General features: G+C 38.0%; 1 protein-coding gene across 2 annotated transcripts in view; it reads right to left on the bottom strand.

Annotated features, from left to right (window-relative positions):
• LOC149712142 (uncharacterized) overlaps positions 1–19466 on the bottom strand; it is an 89410-nt gene that overhangs the window by 11925 nt on the left and 58019 nt on the right. Inside the window, exons 1-2 of one of the 2 annotated variants that reach the window (XM_089860723.1) lie at positions 8244–8384; positions 1289–1484 (exon numbers count right to left, since the gene is read on the bottom strand). In XM_089860723.1, the coding sequence (XP_089716849.1) occupies positions 1289–1484; position 8244 (197 nt within the window). In that variant the 5' untranslated portion in view covers positions 8245–8384. Of the gene's footprint in view, positions 1–1288; positions 1485–8243; positions 8385–19466 lie in introns of those variants that run through there. The other variant, XM_089860722.1, reaches the window with a different exon arrangement.

Raw genomic sequence — 19466 nt, 5'->3', positions numbered from 1 at the left:
GCGGAAGATATTTTACCGCAGAGATACATACGCAGTCGCAGTGTTTCCGTCGTGTTTTCGGTCAAGTGGGAACTAAGCTTTAGACTCTGAATAAATAAGAATTCCAGGCTAGTTTTGTTTTGAAACTCTATAGTTCCAGCTCTTTCAGACCAAAACCCTGTAAAAACGTCTGGCACCAATGTATTGCGGATGATTTTAAATCAAGGAGCTGACCAAAGAACATATGTATAGCTCTATAGGCTGGGTAGTATAGTCTTTGTTCCTCCCCTCTGAGTAGTATATAATACCAACAATGTTCGCAAAAGCGATTTATTAGCACTAAAATAATGCGAAAAATTATATTATAGTATTATATGATTCTTATATTATTGAGGTTTAATGCCCTTTTTTAAACAAAACAATGGGGAATCAAGCCACCTAGAATACCTAAGTAGAAACACCAAACCAGCGAACCATATTTTTTTAGCATTTAGTTCGCCCAAATGGGTGTCCTAACCATTTTACTGAATCGGTGGTAAAATCGTTGGCCTCTGTCCTAGACCCGTAGAATAGATTGTGTAAAATATTTTGCACTCGTGTAAACATCTTTGACACGAGGGTTTCTCGTGATCGTTTAGATGCAAAATTTTAAGTAAATTTTGATCGTATATACGTTTTCAATGGTCGCAGAGTGCTGAAAGACCTCCAGAAAGATGCTGCAGACGCTGGGACAGTCAGCATCATTGAAGAAATCAAGGATTCGTTCAATAAGACTCGGCGAGTTCATAATGCGAATAAAACTAATTCTTTCGAAACATCTCTTTACGCTTAAATTAGAGTTATATAATTGTGCTTGATTTCGAATGAAACTTTGCCCCTTAAGCGACCAAACTAATTTGGTCAAACAATAACCGTTTTGATTTGTTTTTACAGTCGGCAGATGGCACTTTCATTTTAAAAAGCGCTCTCAACAGTCGTCACATTACCTCAACGTATGTCAAAACTCTGCCATTCGGCTCCGAACGCAGTAGTTACATTATACAGTATTTAAAAAATTGGAAAGTATAATATTTCATCTATAAAGGAATGAAGAAGTTTCAAAGTTATTTATTTTTTGCTGCCTCCCATCATACAGTATAGGAGCGGACACATTATTCCTTGCGGTACTGGAACTGTTTGCAGGAATCATTTTCTTGAAAACTTCTAAGATAGGTATAAAAACGTTAATTTGGACCTCATTTTTCGCGGTGTGGCGCTAATTGCTTTATTTTTTATTTTTATTATTTTTTTAATTATTGAAATATCTTACTTGTCATTGGTGGGCCTATAACTCAGCTCGAAACGCTTGAGAGCTTCTTGACCGAAAGGGATGGTGACGTTTTCTGGTGAGGCTAACGGAAATTGCTGCTGTTCGTGTTTCCAGGTGATGCGCACAACAGGGGGTTTCCACTTGGTAATGGAGAGTCGAAGCTCGGTAGGGTAGGCAATGTGGTCGGAAAAGGGCACTGAAATATAAAAGAAAACCCAATTAATTATACTCAATCCGAAATCGTAATGTTAAACTCTATGGAGCTTAGCATTAGGAGGTGGATAAATTTTTGCGAGTTAGACCCAAGGTTTCGCGATCAAGGGGGTACACTTTTTTTCACAACCTAACAGTACAGCATTAACAAAGGTAGGAAAAGGTATATTAGCTCATTTCGCGTAGTGTAAAGTTAAGTTGACCTTTTTGTATAGGTTTTAAAAAAATATTTTTAAACCACGCGCCAGCACGTGCGTCATTTCATTAAAGTTTCAATTCATATCGTAACAACACACATAGAGAACACTTATTCTGAATGTATGATAAATGTCAGAAATACGACACTGCATTTAAAGTCACAAGTCATAATGACGGATCTCATTTTAGGAGTAGTAAAGCGAAATTTTAATCGAAATAAGTGTTCTTATCTCTTCCACCCTGAACAATTAAAATACTAAAAGCTCATTTTGTATTTGTTCGCCTTAATTATTTGACATAGCCACGTTCAATACAATTTCGTACGTGAAAATCTAAGCTCCCTTTATCTCGAAACGCCGCATTTATACCCGTTTTTGTTGTAAAATTTCTAATCATAACAAATGTTTGAACTACGCAATTAAAACCAAATTTCTCATATCGATTAAACTTAATTTCAAATTGCAAAACATATAATATTTTCTAATTTCTGGCCCTTTGTGGGTTTGAAAAAGTGTCGCCAAGAATTGTGTATAAATGCAGTTTTTAAGGACTGCGAAGCAAAACTCGTTTTTATGTAATATATATATATATATATATACTCAAGCTAGTGACGTTTATGGTTTCGAAAGTAGTTTTTCATTAATATTATTATTAATAACAAGACGACCCAAGGGCTGGGTTCAGTTTAAGGTTATTTTATTTTGCTTAGTATAGGTACACTGGCCAAAAGTTATTTGCTTCTTGGAAACAACGTAAACTATGACACCACCACAGCCGGTAAGAGCAGGGCATGAGTACAACTTAGAACCTTATATAATACTCCCTTGTACTTTATTAAGTGTCTCCTATATAGTTTAATCTTAGTTGAACACGGTAAAACCTATTGCTATGTGCTAAAAATATTGCCTCTGCCTCTGTTGCGCGAAAAGTTAGTAAACTCGATTAGGGAGAGCAAAGTAACTTTCGAACCCGACTGAAAAAGTCCGAAAGTGGTAAAAGTTTGAAAAAACGAGAGTTCTATTAATACAACCGAATTTATTAAACAAATTAAACGTTGAAGACATTAAAATAAACAATTAAAATAAAACTTGATTAAATTTAAGTTAGCAAAAGGTTTTTAAGTTACAAAGTTAGGTTTTTGTACTAAGGCGACATGGCTAAAAAAAACGGAGGTGTTTTTCTGCAGAGAGCAGGAGCGCAAGTGAAAAAAAAGAGAGATGAGATTTCTCTCCTGAGAAGTTTTAAAAGTAAAAAGGGTTCGAAGACCAATGATCATTGGTCAATAGGCCAAAAGAGCATTTCCATATAAGGAGCGTACGCTACCGTTTTCGTAAAAGAGAGAGAGACAGTACTCTCCGTATTACCTTATATGGTCATACATTTTGTGAAGCCTTAGAATGTCTCTTCTAAGGGAGGTGTTAGACATTCCTTATAGGCGACCCTGGTCTTCGAATCTGGTACAAAGGGTTACATAGATATATGCGTTTCATAGATACTTTAACATTAATGTTTTTTTTTTCTTTAATAATGACAATATTTTTAGTTTTTTCGATTAACAGTTTTCTTTAGATTAAAATAAATAATTTTTAGACAAATTATTAAACTTAAACGAGGACCCATTTTATGATTCAACATAAGTTCCCCCCCTTGAATACAAAGTGTTCAAGATTAATGGTAAATGTTAAGAACAAATATTTACTCGTTTATTTCGAGATTGTAAATTAAAGGAATGGGTCTTTTTAGTTTTGTACCATTCGCAAGCCTAAGTAAACACGATCTAATTTTGTCATCGCGTCCGCGAAATACCTCTTCAACGACTGCCATTTTCCAGCACAGGCGTGGAAGTTTGGGTTCTGAGATTAGTACCACATCGTCTTTTTTAAGTTCTTTGCTTGGTTCTCTTTTCAATTTATGGTGCGCCGAGCGCAATTCTAATAAATAGTCATTTTTTCATCTGAACCAAAAGTTATCTATTAGCCTTTGACGATACTTAAGTCGATTTGTTAGTTCTTGGCGTGTTGCAGGTGTGATTGGTTTCTTATGAAATGTCCTTGAGGGTAATGACGTTAATCTTCCACCCACTAGGAAGTGTGCGGGAGTGAGGGGAGTAGGTTCTCCAGGATCTTGGTAGACAAACGTCAAAGGTCTAGAATTTATAATAGCTTCGACCTCTGTTAAAGTTGTGGCGATTTCCTCGTCTTTAAGACGCGCTTGACCAAGTGTTTTGCGCAGACAGACCTTTACGGATCGTACAAGTCGTTCCCAATAGCCTCCCCACCAGGGTGCTCTGTCGACGATGTAATGCCACGTTATGTTTAGTTCTCCGAGATATTTTTTGACTTCGGTGCTATTTACATTTTTTAATAGCTCTTTGATATCCATATCGGCTCGCTTAAACGTCTTTGCGTTGTCCGAGTGTATTTGTTTTACCATCCCTCGTCTGGCTATGAATCGACGAAAGGAGAGAAGAAACGAGTCTGCTGTCATATCCGATACCAATTCTAAGTGTACAGCCCGCGTGACTGCGCAAGTGAACAATGCAATGTAGCATTTCTTTCCATCTCTAGAGTAGAGTGGGCCAGCGAAATCAATTCCGCATCTCTCAAAGGGAGGGCTTACGGAAGTTCTAAAGTCTGGCAAGGGTGCCATTTCCGCTTCCCCAGCTTTTGCTCTGAATAGTTTGCAGAGTTGGCATTGTTTTAGCGTTTATTTTACCAGTTTTCTGCCACTGAGTATCCAAAACTGTTCTCTAACTTGAACGAGTGTATCGTTGACACCACTATGCATTAACCTCTCGTGATGGTAGTTAGCAATTAAATTTGAGAGATCATGCTTTTGTGATAAGATCCAGGGGTGTCGCTCGCGATATGAGAGTGATTTTGAGGTTAGTCTTCCTCCTACACACATTAGATTGTGTTCGTCAAGGAAAGGTTCTAGCATGTAGATTTTTGAATCTTTAGATATAGCTTGTTTGTTTTTCAAGTTTTTCATCTCGTCTGGAAAGCTTTCCATTTGAGCAAGCTTAATCCAAAATTTTTCCGCTCTGGATATTTCATCCACTGAGAGCTCATCAAGTTTTCGGTCAAGCTTATTTTTCATCCTTGTATTATCTCTAAATCTTAGTATCCATGCCGTAACACGATAAACTCTTCTTAACCTGCTGTAAGATTTTAGGTTTAAAGGTGGTTCAGTTGCTGGTTCGACTATGCAAATGGCTTGAGTTACAGGTAAAAATGCAGTTCTTAATTCTTCCGTTTGCTCTTTAGAATTAGTGCCCTTCAGGTTTAGATTTTTCTTAGGGTGCATTTCCTTTGGTTGGCTTAACCATGCAGGTCCTTTCCACCATAGACTGTTGGAAGATAGGTCAAAAACGGTTCTACCTCTTGTGGGTAGGTCAGCCGGATTTTCTTTTGATCTACAATGATTCCACGCCTCCGGGTTGGTTAGAGTCTGTATCTCCCGGACTCGGTTAGATACGAAAGGTTTCCACTGTTCAACCGATCCTCTTATCCATTGTAGTACTATTGTTGAGTCTGTCCACATTTTTACTCCAGTTGGCTTTATTGTGAACGTATCCAATAGATGTTTTGACAGTCGAGCGCCTAAGATTGCTCCCATTAACTCCAAGCGGGGTAATGTTAATTTTTTGAGAGGAGCAACTCTTGTCTTGGCAGCGACTAGTACGGTTCCTATTATTCCATCTTTGGTTTCAAATCTAAGATAGGCGCAAGTAGCGTAAGCCCTTTCACTTGCATCGACAAATACGTGTAGCTCATTTGTTTTGAAGTTGTCGTAGACTTGTTTTCCAGCTTCTAAGTAATAATATCTTGGTATAAGGATATTTTTAAGTTCTTGCAATTCTGAAGACCAATTTTCGAACTGAATGGTTATGTCTTCGGGTAACTTATCATCCCAAGGTAGACCCATCTGCCACAGTAGTTGAAAAAGAAATTTTGCTCTAACGGTAAAAGGCGCTAGCATTCCTAGAGGATCATATATGCGTGCTATAGCTTTAAGCACCCATCTTTTTGTGTTTTGGCGGTCTATTATGAAATCCAGTAAGTTCTCAACTTGGAAAAATATGCAATCTGTCTTTGTATTCCAGGGAATCCCTAAGACCTTGATTTCTGGGGAGTCATCTTGGGTTTCTTCAGAGAAGTTATTCGAAATCCAGAGTTTCCGAAGTTCAGTAGAATTGGTTTTAAACTTGTGAAGCTTCATTCCCGCTTCCAGTAGTATACTAGCGGCTTTAGTTGAGATCTCATAAGCTTTCTTTACGTCATGGCTACTATGGACTAAGTCGTCCACGTATCGTCCCTTGTCCATAGCGTTGCATACTTCCGGTTCTGTAGCTCTGTATTTTTCAAAGTGGTGATTTATTACTGCTGACAGCAACAAGGGACTACAGGTAATTCCGAAAGGTACGCGTGTGATTCGATAGACCTTCAATTGTGAGTTTGTAGTTGGGTTTCTTATGTCTGTCCATAAAAACCTTAGAACATCTCGGTCATTCTTTGCGATAGAGATTTGTAAGAATGCCTTCTGTACATCTCCTGTATATGCTACTTCTCCTTCTCGGAAACGAATTGCTATGTCAAATATATCTGAGTTTAGATTAGGACCAGGGTCCAAGCAGTCGTTTAGTGATGGTTTTCCAATAGCGTGTGACGAACCATCAAAAACTATGCGTAGCTTCGTAGTTTTTCTTGAGTCGTTGTAGACGCCTCGGTGAGGCAAGTAGTAGAGCGTTTTTTCAGTTTTTATGTCTTCCACTGGAACTTCTTCTATAATTCCTGAATCTAGTTGCTCTTTCATTACGTCATTGTAACTTCTAAATAAAGAGTGGTCTTCGCTTAGTTTTTGAAGTAGTTTTTGGGTTCTTTTGGTTGCGATGGCTAGGTTGTCCACCAGACTCTCTTTGTTTGGTTTCCAGGTGAGAGCCGTTTCGTAACGTCCCTCGTCAAACGAGAGAGAATTTTCAAAGGTTTTCAGTACTTCACTGTGACTGGTTGAAGTAGAGTGTGAGTCATGGATGCCGATGGAGTCTAACTCCCAGAAGGCGCGTAGTTGATTAGAAACTAAGTCCTCTTCAGAAAAAAGGACAGGTGCGTTTAATATAGCTACAGTGTTTATTCCGATTGACGAAGATGTCATGTTGCTAGGGCCATGTACAGTCCAACCGAGAATAGTTTCCAAAGCGACTAATTTGGGTCCAAGTCTTTGGAAGCCACCAAAAACGATGCTCCAATATTCGTCAGAACCTATTAGTAGGTCAATAGTCGAGTCTTGACTTCCGTTATTATTTGGGATGTCAGCAAGTATTAGGCCTCTTGACCTCATCTTATTAAATACTTCAGTACCAGGTACGGAAAAAATAGCTCCGCTTATCTCTTTGGATTCGAGGGCTTCTATAATAACGCTCTTAGAGGGATCTAGTATGTTCCTTAGTTCAAGTCTAACTCTTCTTCTGATAGTTTTAATGGGTTTTTCACCTTCAAACGGGAAAATGTTTAGGCCTTCTTCTCTAACCACTTCAAGGTTAAGTTTTCTAGATAAGCTTTCTTTTATAACGGTCACCTGGCTTCCGTTATCAAGGAGACAACGAACTTTAGAGGAGCTTCCGTTATTAGAATTGACAACCAAGGCTTGTGCCATTTGTAAAAGAACAGTTTCCTTTTCTTTGCTTCCTTTCATTCCCACGTGTAAATTGGCCAACCCCTCGTTATTTTGAGCAGAGTCATCTTTGAGGTTTTCTCTTTCCCCTTCTAAATTAGTACAGAGTGTTACATGGTGATGTTTTTGGCAATTTTTGCATTTTTTGTTTTTTGAATCACAGTTCTTAGCAAAGTGTTTTCTAAGGCATATGTAACAGCGTTTTTTGGAAGTTACTAAGTTTTGTCTTTCAGCTAGAGATAAATTTGTGCACTCAGAGGTTCTATGTGAAGGTTGTTCACAATAGAAGCATGTTCTAACAAAGCCACCACTAGTAGAAATGGTCAGTGAAGAGGCGGTAGGTACTGAGGACTTATGGTTTCTACCATCATAGTTTTTTCGTGAGCTATGGCTTAGGAACCTATTTTCGTTAGGCTTGCGATCTGGTTCATTATGATTAAAAGAATAGGCTCTTTCGCGGCATGCAATTTCTTTTCTTAAGAACGTTAACAAATCATCAATTTTTCGAGACTTAGTATCATATCTTCTGTTAAATTCAATAGTTAATTCAACAGGTAGCTTTTTAGTTAATACATGACATAAAAGTACTCCATACGAATCAGAAACAATCCCTAACGACTGTAAACTTCTAATTTGTATCTCGCAAGTGCTATATAATTGTTTTAAAGACTCAATATCACTGGCTTTTCTTACAGGTGCTAAATTAGTTAGAATACTCATGTGAGTATCTGCTATTGTTTCAGTATCTCCAAATCTATCTTTTATAATGTCAATAGCGTAGTCATAATTAGCATCTGTGGCAGCTAACCCCTTAATAGCCAGAAGGGCCGGACCCTCTAAATAAGATTTTAAGTAATTGAACTTATCTGACTTCCTGAGGTCGTTGCGATCGTGTATTCCGTTGCAGAATTGGGTCCAAAAGTTTAACCAGTCTGAAAAGTCACCATTGAACCGAACCATATCCCATTTTGGAAGTCTCACACACAGTTCTCGCGCGTTATGGGTATTTGCAGTGCTTCCGGTTTGTGAACGGTTGTCTTCTGGTAGAGTTTGTTGAATCGTAAGTCTATCCACAGGTGGAAGGTCTAGATTTTGTAGCGTAGTTCTTCATGTCGTTGATGTAGATTCAGCTGGATTCTCTTGCTGAGCTTGAGCAGATGCTCCTAGTAGTTTGAGGCGATCCATAAGGCGCTGGGCAGCTCCACGAATTTCGATGATATCGTCATTATAGTTGACGCAGGTTTCGAACTCTTTCTCTTCTTCGTCAGGGTCATCAATAAGGCGTTCCACAGCATCGTTAAGTTCCTTAAGTTTTTTCTCCTTATCATTAAGCAAAAGAATTCCATTGTGTAGGTAGTCAATACAGGGATGTTGACTATCAAGTTCCTTTTTAAGCGCTGTTATAGCCTTTGTAGTTGAGGCTCGTAAAGGTGTACGTTTTCTAATAGCTTTTGCAAGCTCTCGTTCTGAAGATTCAGATTCTTGATGAGTTGCCATCTTTTAATTTGTTATACCGGCGTATATCTCCCGGGTTTCGGCACCAAAATGTTGCGCGAAAAGTTAGTAAACTCGATTAGGGAGAGCAAAGTAACTTTCGAACCCGACTGAAAAAGTCCGAAAGTGGTAAAAGTTTGAAAAAACGAGAGTTCTATTAATACAACCGAATTTATTAAACAAATTAAACGTTGAAGACATTAAAATAAACAATTAAAATAAAACTTGATTAAATTTAAGTTAGCAAAAGGTTTTTAAGTTACAAAGTTAGGTTTTTGTACTAAGGCGACATGGCTAAAAAAAACGGAGGTGTTTTTCTGCAGAGAGCAGGAGCGCAAGTGAAAAAAAAGAGAGATGAGATTTCTCTCCTGAGAAGTTTTAAAAGTAAAAAGGGTTCGAAGACCAATGATCATTGGTCAATAGGCCAAAAGAGCATTTCCATATAAGGAGCGTACGCTACCGTTTTCGTAAAAGAGAGAGAGACAGTACTCTCCGTATTACCTTATATGGTCATACATTTTGTGAAGCCTTAGAATGTCTCTTCTAAGGGAGGTGTTATACATTCCTTATAGGCGACCCTGGTCTTCGAATCTGGTACAAAGGGTTACATAGATATATGCGTTTCATAGATACTTTAACATTAATGTTTTTTTTTTCTTTAATAATGACAATATTTTTAGTTTTTTCGATTAACAGTTTTCTTTAGATTAAAATAAATAATTTTTAGACAAATTATTAAACTTAAACGAGGACCCATTTTATGATTCAACAGCCTCGTATGGTTGAACTCCATAAAGATTTTAATGAAATTTCGGATTAGGTATTCTGATAATATCTCACAATTTTTGGCTTTAAGAGCGGCACAAACGACGGAGCTATTCTAGTGCTTTTTTAGACTATAGCCAAAACTGTTGCAATTGTTCTATTTTTAGAAGGCCATTGAATCCTCATTCAAAATCGCAATTCTTCATAAAGGAATTTTTATAATAGGGTTGCAACCCGCTACAGAACATTTTCAGCGGCGTACAAGCAAAATAGTTTAAACAAATAGGCAAATTTTATACAAACGTATGATCCTTTGCCTTACAGGAATATTGGCGTATATAATAATCGTAAAATAAACACTAGGATAAAAATTCTTTCCTAGAGCCAAAGCAACAGCGATGACTACGTTCCATCCAAGAACGCTGGCTTTTGAGGAATTTTTCAAATAAAATAAACTGAATGAGGGTGGTTAAAAATATTGAAGAAATAAACACGACCGACTACTAAAACTAACGAGTACTAAAAATAGGAAAATTAAGTAACCCCTCGAAACTTACGTTATTTGGCAATTTTCAAATGTGAAAAATGCTTTCACTTAGATTCTAGGCATTCTAGCTGTAAGACCTTCTTCAAACCGATTTAGTTTACTTAAACTTAGTGTTTGTTATAATAGTAAAGTTATATATTTTAACTGAAAATTATCAGTAATAAGGTCAAACATAAATATAGTCTTAAATCCAATAGCGGCGCAACGGAAACCACTGAAGTGGTAGGTTATCTAGACATGCAGGGGATGCAAGACTGGTAAGCAATTAACCTGATTTCGGTTCGGTTCTAAGTAATTTTTGTAATATTCTATGTAAGTCAAAGTCCTGACTAACTGATAATCTACGTCCAGCACAAACACCTATACCTAGAAGGCTGAAATTTTGCAGGAACGCTACTCTTAAGTAGCAGACACACACTGTGAAAAGACGTCCGCACATTTCAACTGGTTTCAATAATATTTAGTATACTAGTTCTCTATATACTATAGACGGGCCTTACGGTTTGGGTTTCAATTTATCTTAATCTTTAAAAATGGGCGGCCGAAAACAAATAAAAAAGTAATTCTGACTGGCAAATCCAAAACAGAGATACCAACACACTGGGGCCAAACACCCATTTGGGCTGTAGACCATCCCATTAAATACTCGCCAAGAAGCCAACTCACAGGGGAAGGGCCGCTATATTAGGAGAATTCCCTAGCGCGAAGAGGAAACGCCAGATGGAGCTCGCGTTCGCTGACACTGGCTAGTCGACTCACACTGCCGCTTGCGGTTCCTCTTAGCAAGAGTGAACTGTGCCCCTATGCTGTTTACTTTTTCTGTGGCAATACAGGAATGGTCTATTCTCTCTCGTGTCAAGAAGCAACGTCAGACGGAGTCCGAGTTCATTACACGCGGGAGGTCAATCAACACGCATTACCTAGGGAGGAGCTCCTCAGCGAGAGGAAGAATACCCCAATGGCAGTCTCGCCCTCGTGTGTTGGCTTTTCTGTTTGTAATTTACGAATTTGTCTATACACGAACTGAACTTGAAAATTGTGAGAACAATCTTTTTAGCCACATCGTTTGATGAACATCTAACGATGGGGGTATTAGTTTGACTTGGTCTGAAGATGTAGATGTAGAAGAAGAAGTACCGTTCGTCTTTTCATAGGGAGAATGAAAACAGTGCCTGATGATTTTCAAAGGGAGAGGATTATGATTTATCTATAGCGGTGCAATGGGAATGTAATCTGAACATATAAATTAACACACTTAGAGTGAAAAGGGATACATAGTGTTAAGGTGATATTTTTCATTCATTGGTGGGTTTAAAGGAGAAAGGATTATGATTTATCTATGACATTACAATACGGATGCTCTTTGAGAATGTTAATGTATAAACACTACTACACAAATTTGTCATATTGCTCTACATAAAATGGCAAATTTCACACTCTCTTTAAAATTTCTCACCTTTCAAGCCATAAATATTCTAAGAACCCGAACACCTTTCTATAAAATAACAAGATGGCCCCTGCCAAATTAGAGCCCCATCGTTTGTAAGGTTCCATCTATCGAGAACATTCTATCTTTGGAATAGGTATTAGTTACCCTTAATCCCCATCCATTTTAAATCATCAATAAATCCCTAACACATTTAAAAGCATCAATAAAAATCACCAATGAAAGAAAATCTTCATTAGTGAAGAGCCCCTCGACGCGTTGCTTTTAACAGCGCTAAAATGATTGCTTGGAACCACTAAATAATCCCAATCCCTTTTAAAATTGGCAATGACTTTTTGTACATCAAACGATGTGGCTAAAAAACAGATAGTTATAGTGATTATCCACTCGATGAGTTTACAGCATAGAATCTTTTAGATTTATAACATGGACTTATGCCCAGAAGCATTTGAAAGAGAGAGAATTCGGTAAAACACCCAACTTGAGTTCTTTCTTTGTGTAAACCCCGAACTTTTTTCTATAGAAAGTTGTTCGGATTCTTAGAATATTCATGGCTTAAAGTGTGACAAATTTTAAAGAGAGAATGAAATCTCTCATTTACGGTAAGGCAATATGACAAATTGTGGTGTTCATAAAAGATATACATATATTACTGTTTGTTCATTAATATTTTCACACTGCATCCGCATTGAACTATTATAGATAAATCATCAGCCTTTCCACCTTTAAAATCACCAATGAATGAAAAATATCACCTAAACACAATTTATCCCTTTTCACTCTAAGTGCGTTCATTCATATGTGCATAGTGCATTCGTAATGCATTGTTATAGAGAAATCATAATCGCCACCCTTTGAAAATCAAAAATGCCTCTTTTCACTCTCCCTTAAAAAAGACGAACGATACTTCTTCTTCTTCAGACCAAGCCAAACTAATACCCCCATCGTTAGATGTACATCAAACGATGAGGCTAAAAACTTCGGAATTTACACAAAGAAAGAACTGAAGTTGGGTGTTTTACCGAATTATTTCTCTTCCAAACGCTCCTGGACATAAGTCAATGTTAAACATATATATATATATATATGCGTGTGGCCGTCTTTTTGACTTCGGCTACTCTAAATTGTTTTGTCCCGGTGTTAATTGGAGTGGGGTTGTTGTTCCGATTTTTTCGATTGGGAGAGCTATTTTCGGTGGACTGAAACAATGCGGATCCGAGTGGTTTCGGCTAACTATGATTGTCGTATTTAGCGAACTAAAATGATTACGAGTCGTTTTAACTAAAATTTGTCTTTATTTTTTCTAAAATTTTAAAAGGTAGTAGTTGATTGCGCCAAAGAGGGTAGAAAGAGGGGGAGATGAAGCTAGCGGCTTTGGCAAGGCATTTTGAGTGTTCTCGATTTTCTTTTTTATTTATTTGTTATATTTCCCTCCTAATATCCGGTTCACCTTATTTCAACCAATAAGAGGGCAGAGAAAGATGCGCGCGCACACCGGAAGCTTAGAGGTAAACTTTCAAAGCGAGAACACTCCAGTCAAGCCTTTTACTCCCCCTCTTTCTATTCTCTTTGATTGCGCGGCCTCTAAAACTTACTGATTTTTCAAATCATTTTTCCGTCGTGAGCAAGAGAACGCCCCCTTCTTTGTAGGTATTTTATTCGGTTTTTGTTGTCAAATTTTAAAATCTTATCAGTCTACAATAGTTAATGTTAATTTTTTACAGTTTCGTTTTTTAACCGCGAATGACATTTATTTCAGTTTTATTATTACACTTTTTAGATTATTTTTTACTCCATAATAGGTTAATCATTTTTTATTATAGGCTAAAGCGTTAACGTTTTTACACTCCCCCCGAAATACAATTTGGTTTATCCAAAGTTTTTACCTCTCCGAGTGACGTATGTCACGGAGAGGTTCTAATTTCGACGTGTCTGTGTGTCTGTCTGTCAGGCTGTTGTTATTGACTTACACAAGGATGATAGGGGGTGGATACGAATTCTGAGAGAAATACGCGCCGTAACTTCGGACGCGATTGGGTCTGGTGGGACGCTAAAAATGGGGGAGGAATACGCGGGACGAAAGGCTGGTGGGCTACCTCAGAACTAGACCCTATTTAGCGCCATCGTGTTGGCCAAATTTTGCATGCATATTGCCAAAGTTATTTTTAACTTTTTTCTCATAAATAAAATTTGCAATTGAAACATTAAATTTTATATAGAGTTAATATTTAATAATTATTGTTTCGAAACTTTTTCTAAAATAATAGTGCACGTAGATGACGCTGCAATAAGGAAACGCCGGTAGGGATTTATTTGAACGCGCTGCGCGTCTGCTAGAATTCTTTCTTCCGCTTTCAAGGGGGATTGAAAGGATTATAAGATCAAATATTTCATTAAATAATGTTTTTAACTTCTAACTATGGTGTAAAATGATCATTTTTATGCACGAAAGAAGAAAAGATTTAATAATCAATGTAAGTTTTTTCAAACATAGTAAAATCATGTTTGGTTTCATTACTAAGCGTTAGTAGTTAAATTCCATTTTTTTCATCAAATGACTAATCTTTTCAATCGTCCTTGAAATAGGAAGTAACAACTCTAGCGCGTTCAAATAAATCCCTACCGGCGTTGCCCTATTGCAGCGTCATCTACGTGCACTATTATTTTAGCAACAATTTCAATGCAGTAATTATTAAATATTAACTCTATATAAAATTTAATGTTTCAATTGAAAATTTTATTTATGAGAAAAAGGTTTAAAATGACTTTGGCAATATACATGCAAAATTTGGCCAACACGATGGCGCTAAATAGGGTCTAGTTCTGAGGTAGCCCACCTGCCTTTCGTCCCGCGTATTCCTCCCCCCTTTTTAGCGTCCCACCAGACCCAATCGCGTCCGAAGTTACGGCGCGTATTTCTCTCAGAATTCGTATCCACCCCCTATCATCCTTGACTTACACCCCAGGGGACCGCGGTCGCAGTTTCCAAATCGAAGCAAATGTGTTCGCTATTTCCGGACCGCATTCACAGTTCCCGGAAAATTCAAAACTTGAATCTATCCTCAAATCAACTGGCCACTATTACTTCATCTGACTAGTCAATTGTCTATTCCACATGAATCTGTACTTCTTGGCTTCAAACACCACCATCTTCTGGTCTTTGTCCATTCCACATGGACACCAGTCTGTACACACTGGCTTCTAGCACCACCATCTTCTGGTCTTTTTTTTCGTCTATCCCACATAGAAACCAGTCTGTACTTACTGGCTTCTAACACCACCATCTTCTGGTCTTTGTTTTTGTCCATCCCACATGGACACCAGTCTGTACACCTGGCTTCTAACACCACCATCTTCTGGTCTTTGTTTTTGTCCATCCCACAAGGACACCAGTCTGTACACCTGGCTTCTAACACCACCATCTTCTGGTCTTTGTTTATCCCACATGGACACCAGTCTGTACACCTAGCTTCTAACACCACCATCTTCTGGTCTTTGTTTTTGTCCAACCCACATGGACACCAGTCTGTACTGACTGTTAAAAAAGTCTTTGCGCGTTGCAGTTTTCGCACATATTTTACTATATTTCTAAACTTTTAATTACGTGTTGGAGGGAGGGGCTCTATACTGGGCTATGAGTCGGACTGAATTAAACACTAACCGTTCTCTATTCCTACTTCTAAAATTAAATATATCTCTGGTGAGGCTTTATAATAAAGCCGATCGCAACCAAAACATGGGCAAAGGCGTATTTTAAAACTGACGTTCAAGGCTACCGATGGAAAAGCCAAAAAATTAAATGAAATAAATGAAAGCCGGTAACAATGATCACAACTAAAAATAACGGTATACGGACTAAATACCCCCAAGACAAAAGACCCCCGGTCATAATCCCCCCATTTTTAAAAACGTACAAAATCCCCCCTCTCTCAAGACAAAATCCCCCGGTCATTTTCCCCCCATCCAAGTTAAGAGTACAAAATCCCTCCACTATCAAGACAAAATCCCCCCACTCTGTAGACAAAATCCCCCTACTCTCTTGTCAAAATCCCCCTACGCTCTAGACAAAATTCCCCGGTCATAATTCCCGGTTAGGTTAGGTTAGGTTAGGTTAGGTTAGGTTAGGTTTGGTTGGGTTGGGTTGGGTTGGGTTGGGTTGGGTTGGGTTGGGTTAGGTTAGGTTAGGTTCGTAATATTTTGGAAATATTGTAAAAAAATATTAAAAAAGTGGGGTGGCGTAGCGGTTAGCGCTTTCGCCTCGCAGCAAGAGGATCCCGGGTTCGATCCCGGACTGTGGCACCGGGTGAAAATCTGGGAACAAATCCTTCTGCGTCGAGTTTGCAAGTTCTCTCCCCGCTTGTTAAAAGGAGTTTTCCTCCGCGGTCTAACCCGGTTTCTCCTTTCCATCAAAACTTGCTGAGGTTAACGGTAATAGTTAGTATAGGGCGCTGTAGGTTAGCTGTGGCATAGGGGCTAGCCACCACCCCTCTATGCAATGTAAAGGGACCCACCTGTAAACAAGCCATAGGCTTAGTGTGGACATCCCTTCTTAGACAAAGCCTAGATTATTATTATTATTATTATTAACAATGGTACGCCTTTTCCAAAATATTATTTTTTACATTTATTTTCTTCCGAAGAACACAGTTTGGGGGGAATTTGTCCCGGGGCTGGGGGGAATTTGTCCCGGGGCTGGGGGGAATTTGTCCCGGGGCTGGGGGGAATTTGTCCTGGGGCTGGGTGTATTTTGTCTTCGGCATCCATTCGGGGGGAAATTGTCCGGGGGATTTTGTCTCCTACCTGAGGGGATTATGTCCTTTTCTTCTCAAATGGGGGATTATGTCCGGGGGATTATGTCCAGGGGGATTATGTCCTACATTCAAAAATAACAGCTAAACCGAGCCCGAACGGTAAAACCTTGAAGTTGGTCTCTGCGCTGCTGGTCTGCTACTCCTTTCGTTTATTTTCTATGGCAAAAATACTAACTTAGGGAGGTATTGGGATATTAGGGCATTTTGTGTTTTAAAAAATTTATTGTGAAGGAAAGAAAACAAGCCTGTTTAAAGATATTTCGAATAACTTTTAATATCTTTAAAAGTTGAAAAATATCTATAAAATTATTTGGACGAAAATTTTTAAATAACAAGACTTCCTTCGAGTTTCAAATTGAAGAACGTTCGTGTGCTTTATTGAACAAATTTTTACAAACAAGGCAGTCACTTTCAGTTTTAATTGTTGCTTGATTTTTTTATTGGACCTCCCCTAGCCTTTAAAGGGAGGATGAAGAGGAAAATAAAGTGATTTTTTATCGATTCTTCTTCTAATTATAAGTCCATTTTGCATAGTGAAACTTCCAGGAAATAAAGTCTCCGAATGATTTTAAAATTCAAATTAGGCTCAGATTTTATAGATAATTTGAAATAAGCAAGTCTGACCAATCGCTTAACGCCCTGCCTTCCTGTTAACAAAATTTCCGTTGCCCGCTCTATATCACGCACCACGATTGTCACATCGTGAGAAACTTTTATTAAATATCGCGATAAATTCCATTGGGCATGAGCGTGCCACGAGAATTATGTCAACAGGAAGGCAGGGCTTTACGCGATCGGTCGGAGGTTATTATTTTAAATTATCCATAAAACCTAAACCGAATTTGAATTTTAAAATAATTCTGAGATATTTCCTGTATGTTTCACTATGCAGAATAGTCTCATAATTAGTAGAAGAATCGATAAAAACACATTGTTTCACTTCACCCTCCCTTTAAAAACATTCTTAGTCTTATTCTTAAAGACAGACATAAAGTCTAATGAAATTAGGAGGTAAAGCATTGTAATATTCAACAGATCCGCCCGGTTCGCTGGTATTCTTTTCTGCGTAAGATTAACCAGCCCTAATCCTGACCGGTATTAATATAATTAATAAGCTAACAATTATTCTTATCTAACATAAAAAATAGTTTAAGTGTATGGTTTCAGGCTCTGAAGGACAATTTGCCAGCCTATGCGTCCCGACTTGTTTCAAGATTTCGGGTGAACGAAGGAAGTGCCGCTTTTCATGGGGCCGCTCTTTCGCCCGACTTGAACCCTATTTAGCGGTTAGGTCTCTCATTAAATAAAAGAAGTGTTTAAGGGCTAGGGGAGGTTAAGTAAAATATTAAGCAACAATTGAAACTGAAAGTGACAGTCTTGTTTGTAATAAATAGTTCAATAAAGCAAACGAACTATGTTTAATTTAAAACTCGAAGGAAGTCTTGTAATTTGAAACTCGTAGGAAGTATTGTTATTTGAAAAATTTCCTCCTAATTTTATTAATATTTGTCAGCTTTTAACTAATTATTAATAAAGATAATAAAAGTTTTCGAAAAATTCTTCAAAAAAGGCATGTCTTCTTTCCCTCATAATAAAAGTATTAAAACACAAAATTCCCTAATATTCCCATTACTACCTAACTGCATTTATCACGCCCGAAGTAATATATTTATATAAATGATCGAGCAAGTAACTGCATTGATGTTTTTTTTTTCACTACCCCTCGATGCCCAAAAATAGTGTTTTTGCCATTGAAAATAAACAAAAGGAGTAGCAGACCAGCAGCGCAGAGACTAACTCGTTCGGGCTCGTTTTAGCTGTTAGCTGTTATTTTCAGTTGTGATCATTGTTACCGGCTTTCATTTTTTTTTTTCATTTAATTTTTTGGCTTTTCCATCGGTAGCCTTGAACGTCAGTTTTGAAATACGCCTTTGCCCATGCTTTGGTTGCGGTCGGATTTATTATAAAGCCTCACCAGTGATATATTTAATTTTAGAAGTAGGAATAGAGAACGGTTAGTGTTTAATTCAGTCCGACTCATAGCCCAGTATAGAGCCCCTCCCTCCAACACGTAATTAAAAGTTTAAAATTTCAGATTGGCTCACTTAAACTAGGTTTTTATGACGTTACTGACTGGGACGGCGAAAAATACGTAATTCCTTTTTACCTCTGTCGCTATGACCCGCCTCTTCTTTCATATCCCACCGTCCCGAGGAAGGGGGTCCGGGACTTTGACGCGCGCCTAGATTACTCTGTTCCCTATTTCTACCTCTAAAATAAAATCTTTCAATGGTCTGACATTTGCTCTATACGCGGGAGGCTATAGGCAACCCCAGGCTCCGTTTAGCGAAGCTCAATCGCGTAGCCAACCTTCCTAGCATAGAAGCCATCTCCTCTGAAGTTGTTTCTTAAATGGAATAGTCGATTATGTCTATTTGAAGAGATCTCGTGAAGCGCATATGCCATCATGAATGAGATTTTCATTAGGCTGCAATGAGTCGGGCTGAAGACCTAGACGTAATTAATATGAGTTCAAAATATTATGATATCATGGCCCAAATAACAATATTTTCAAACCGCTTCTCCTCTTCAAAAGACGCTAGTTTTCTCTTAAAGGGAGGGGGAAGTGGAAATTAAAGTGATTTTTTATCGGTTCTTATAAAACCAGTCTGTATAATGAAAAATTTAGGCAATACCTCCCATTGATTTTAATATTCAAATTAGGCTAAGATTTTAAGAATAATTTTAAATAAGGACCTCCGACCAATCGCGTAACGCCGTGCCTTTTTGTTAACAAAACATCACGCAAATTTTTTCAAATCTCGCGATAAATTGATTCAACACGGAACATATTTCGTACGCGTGTGGTCGCAAAATCGAGGAATCCAGGCGGTAATTCGAACTATCTTGGTCAGGTTACTGTAATTTTTCAAATCTATGAGGGTTTGAAGACAGAGGGGTCTTAAGCTACGACTTGAACATTCTTCTTTCTTTCTATCTCGACTTCTTCCAATTTTGGGGTTTCTGTTG

Source organism: Phalangium opilio, unplaced genomic scaffold (assembly GCF_054372755.1).
Source record: "Phalangium opilio isolate 3A_F unplaced genomic scaffold, DU_Popi_V2 ptg000011l_1, whole genome shotgun sequence".
NCBI classification, from domain to species: domain Eukaryota; kingdom Metazoa; phylum Arthropoda; class Arachnida; order Opiliones; family Phalangiidae; genus Phalangium; species Phalangium opilio.
This window is presented reverse-complemented; position numbering and strand designations above follow the sequence as displayed.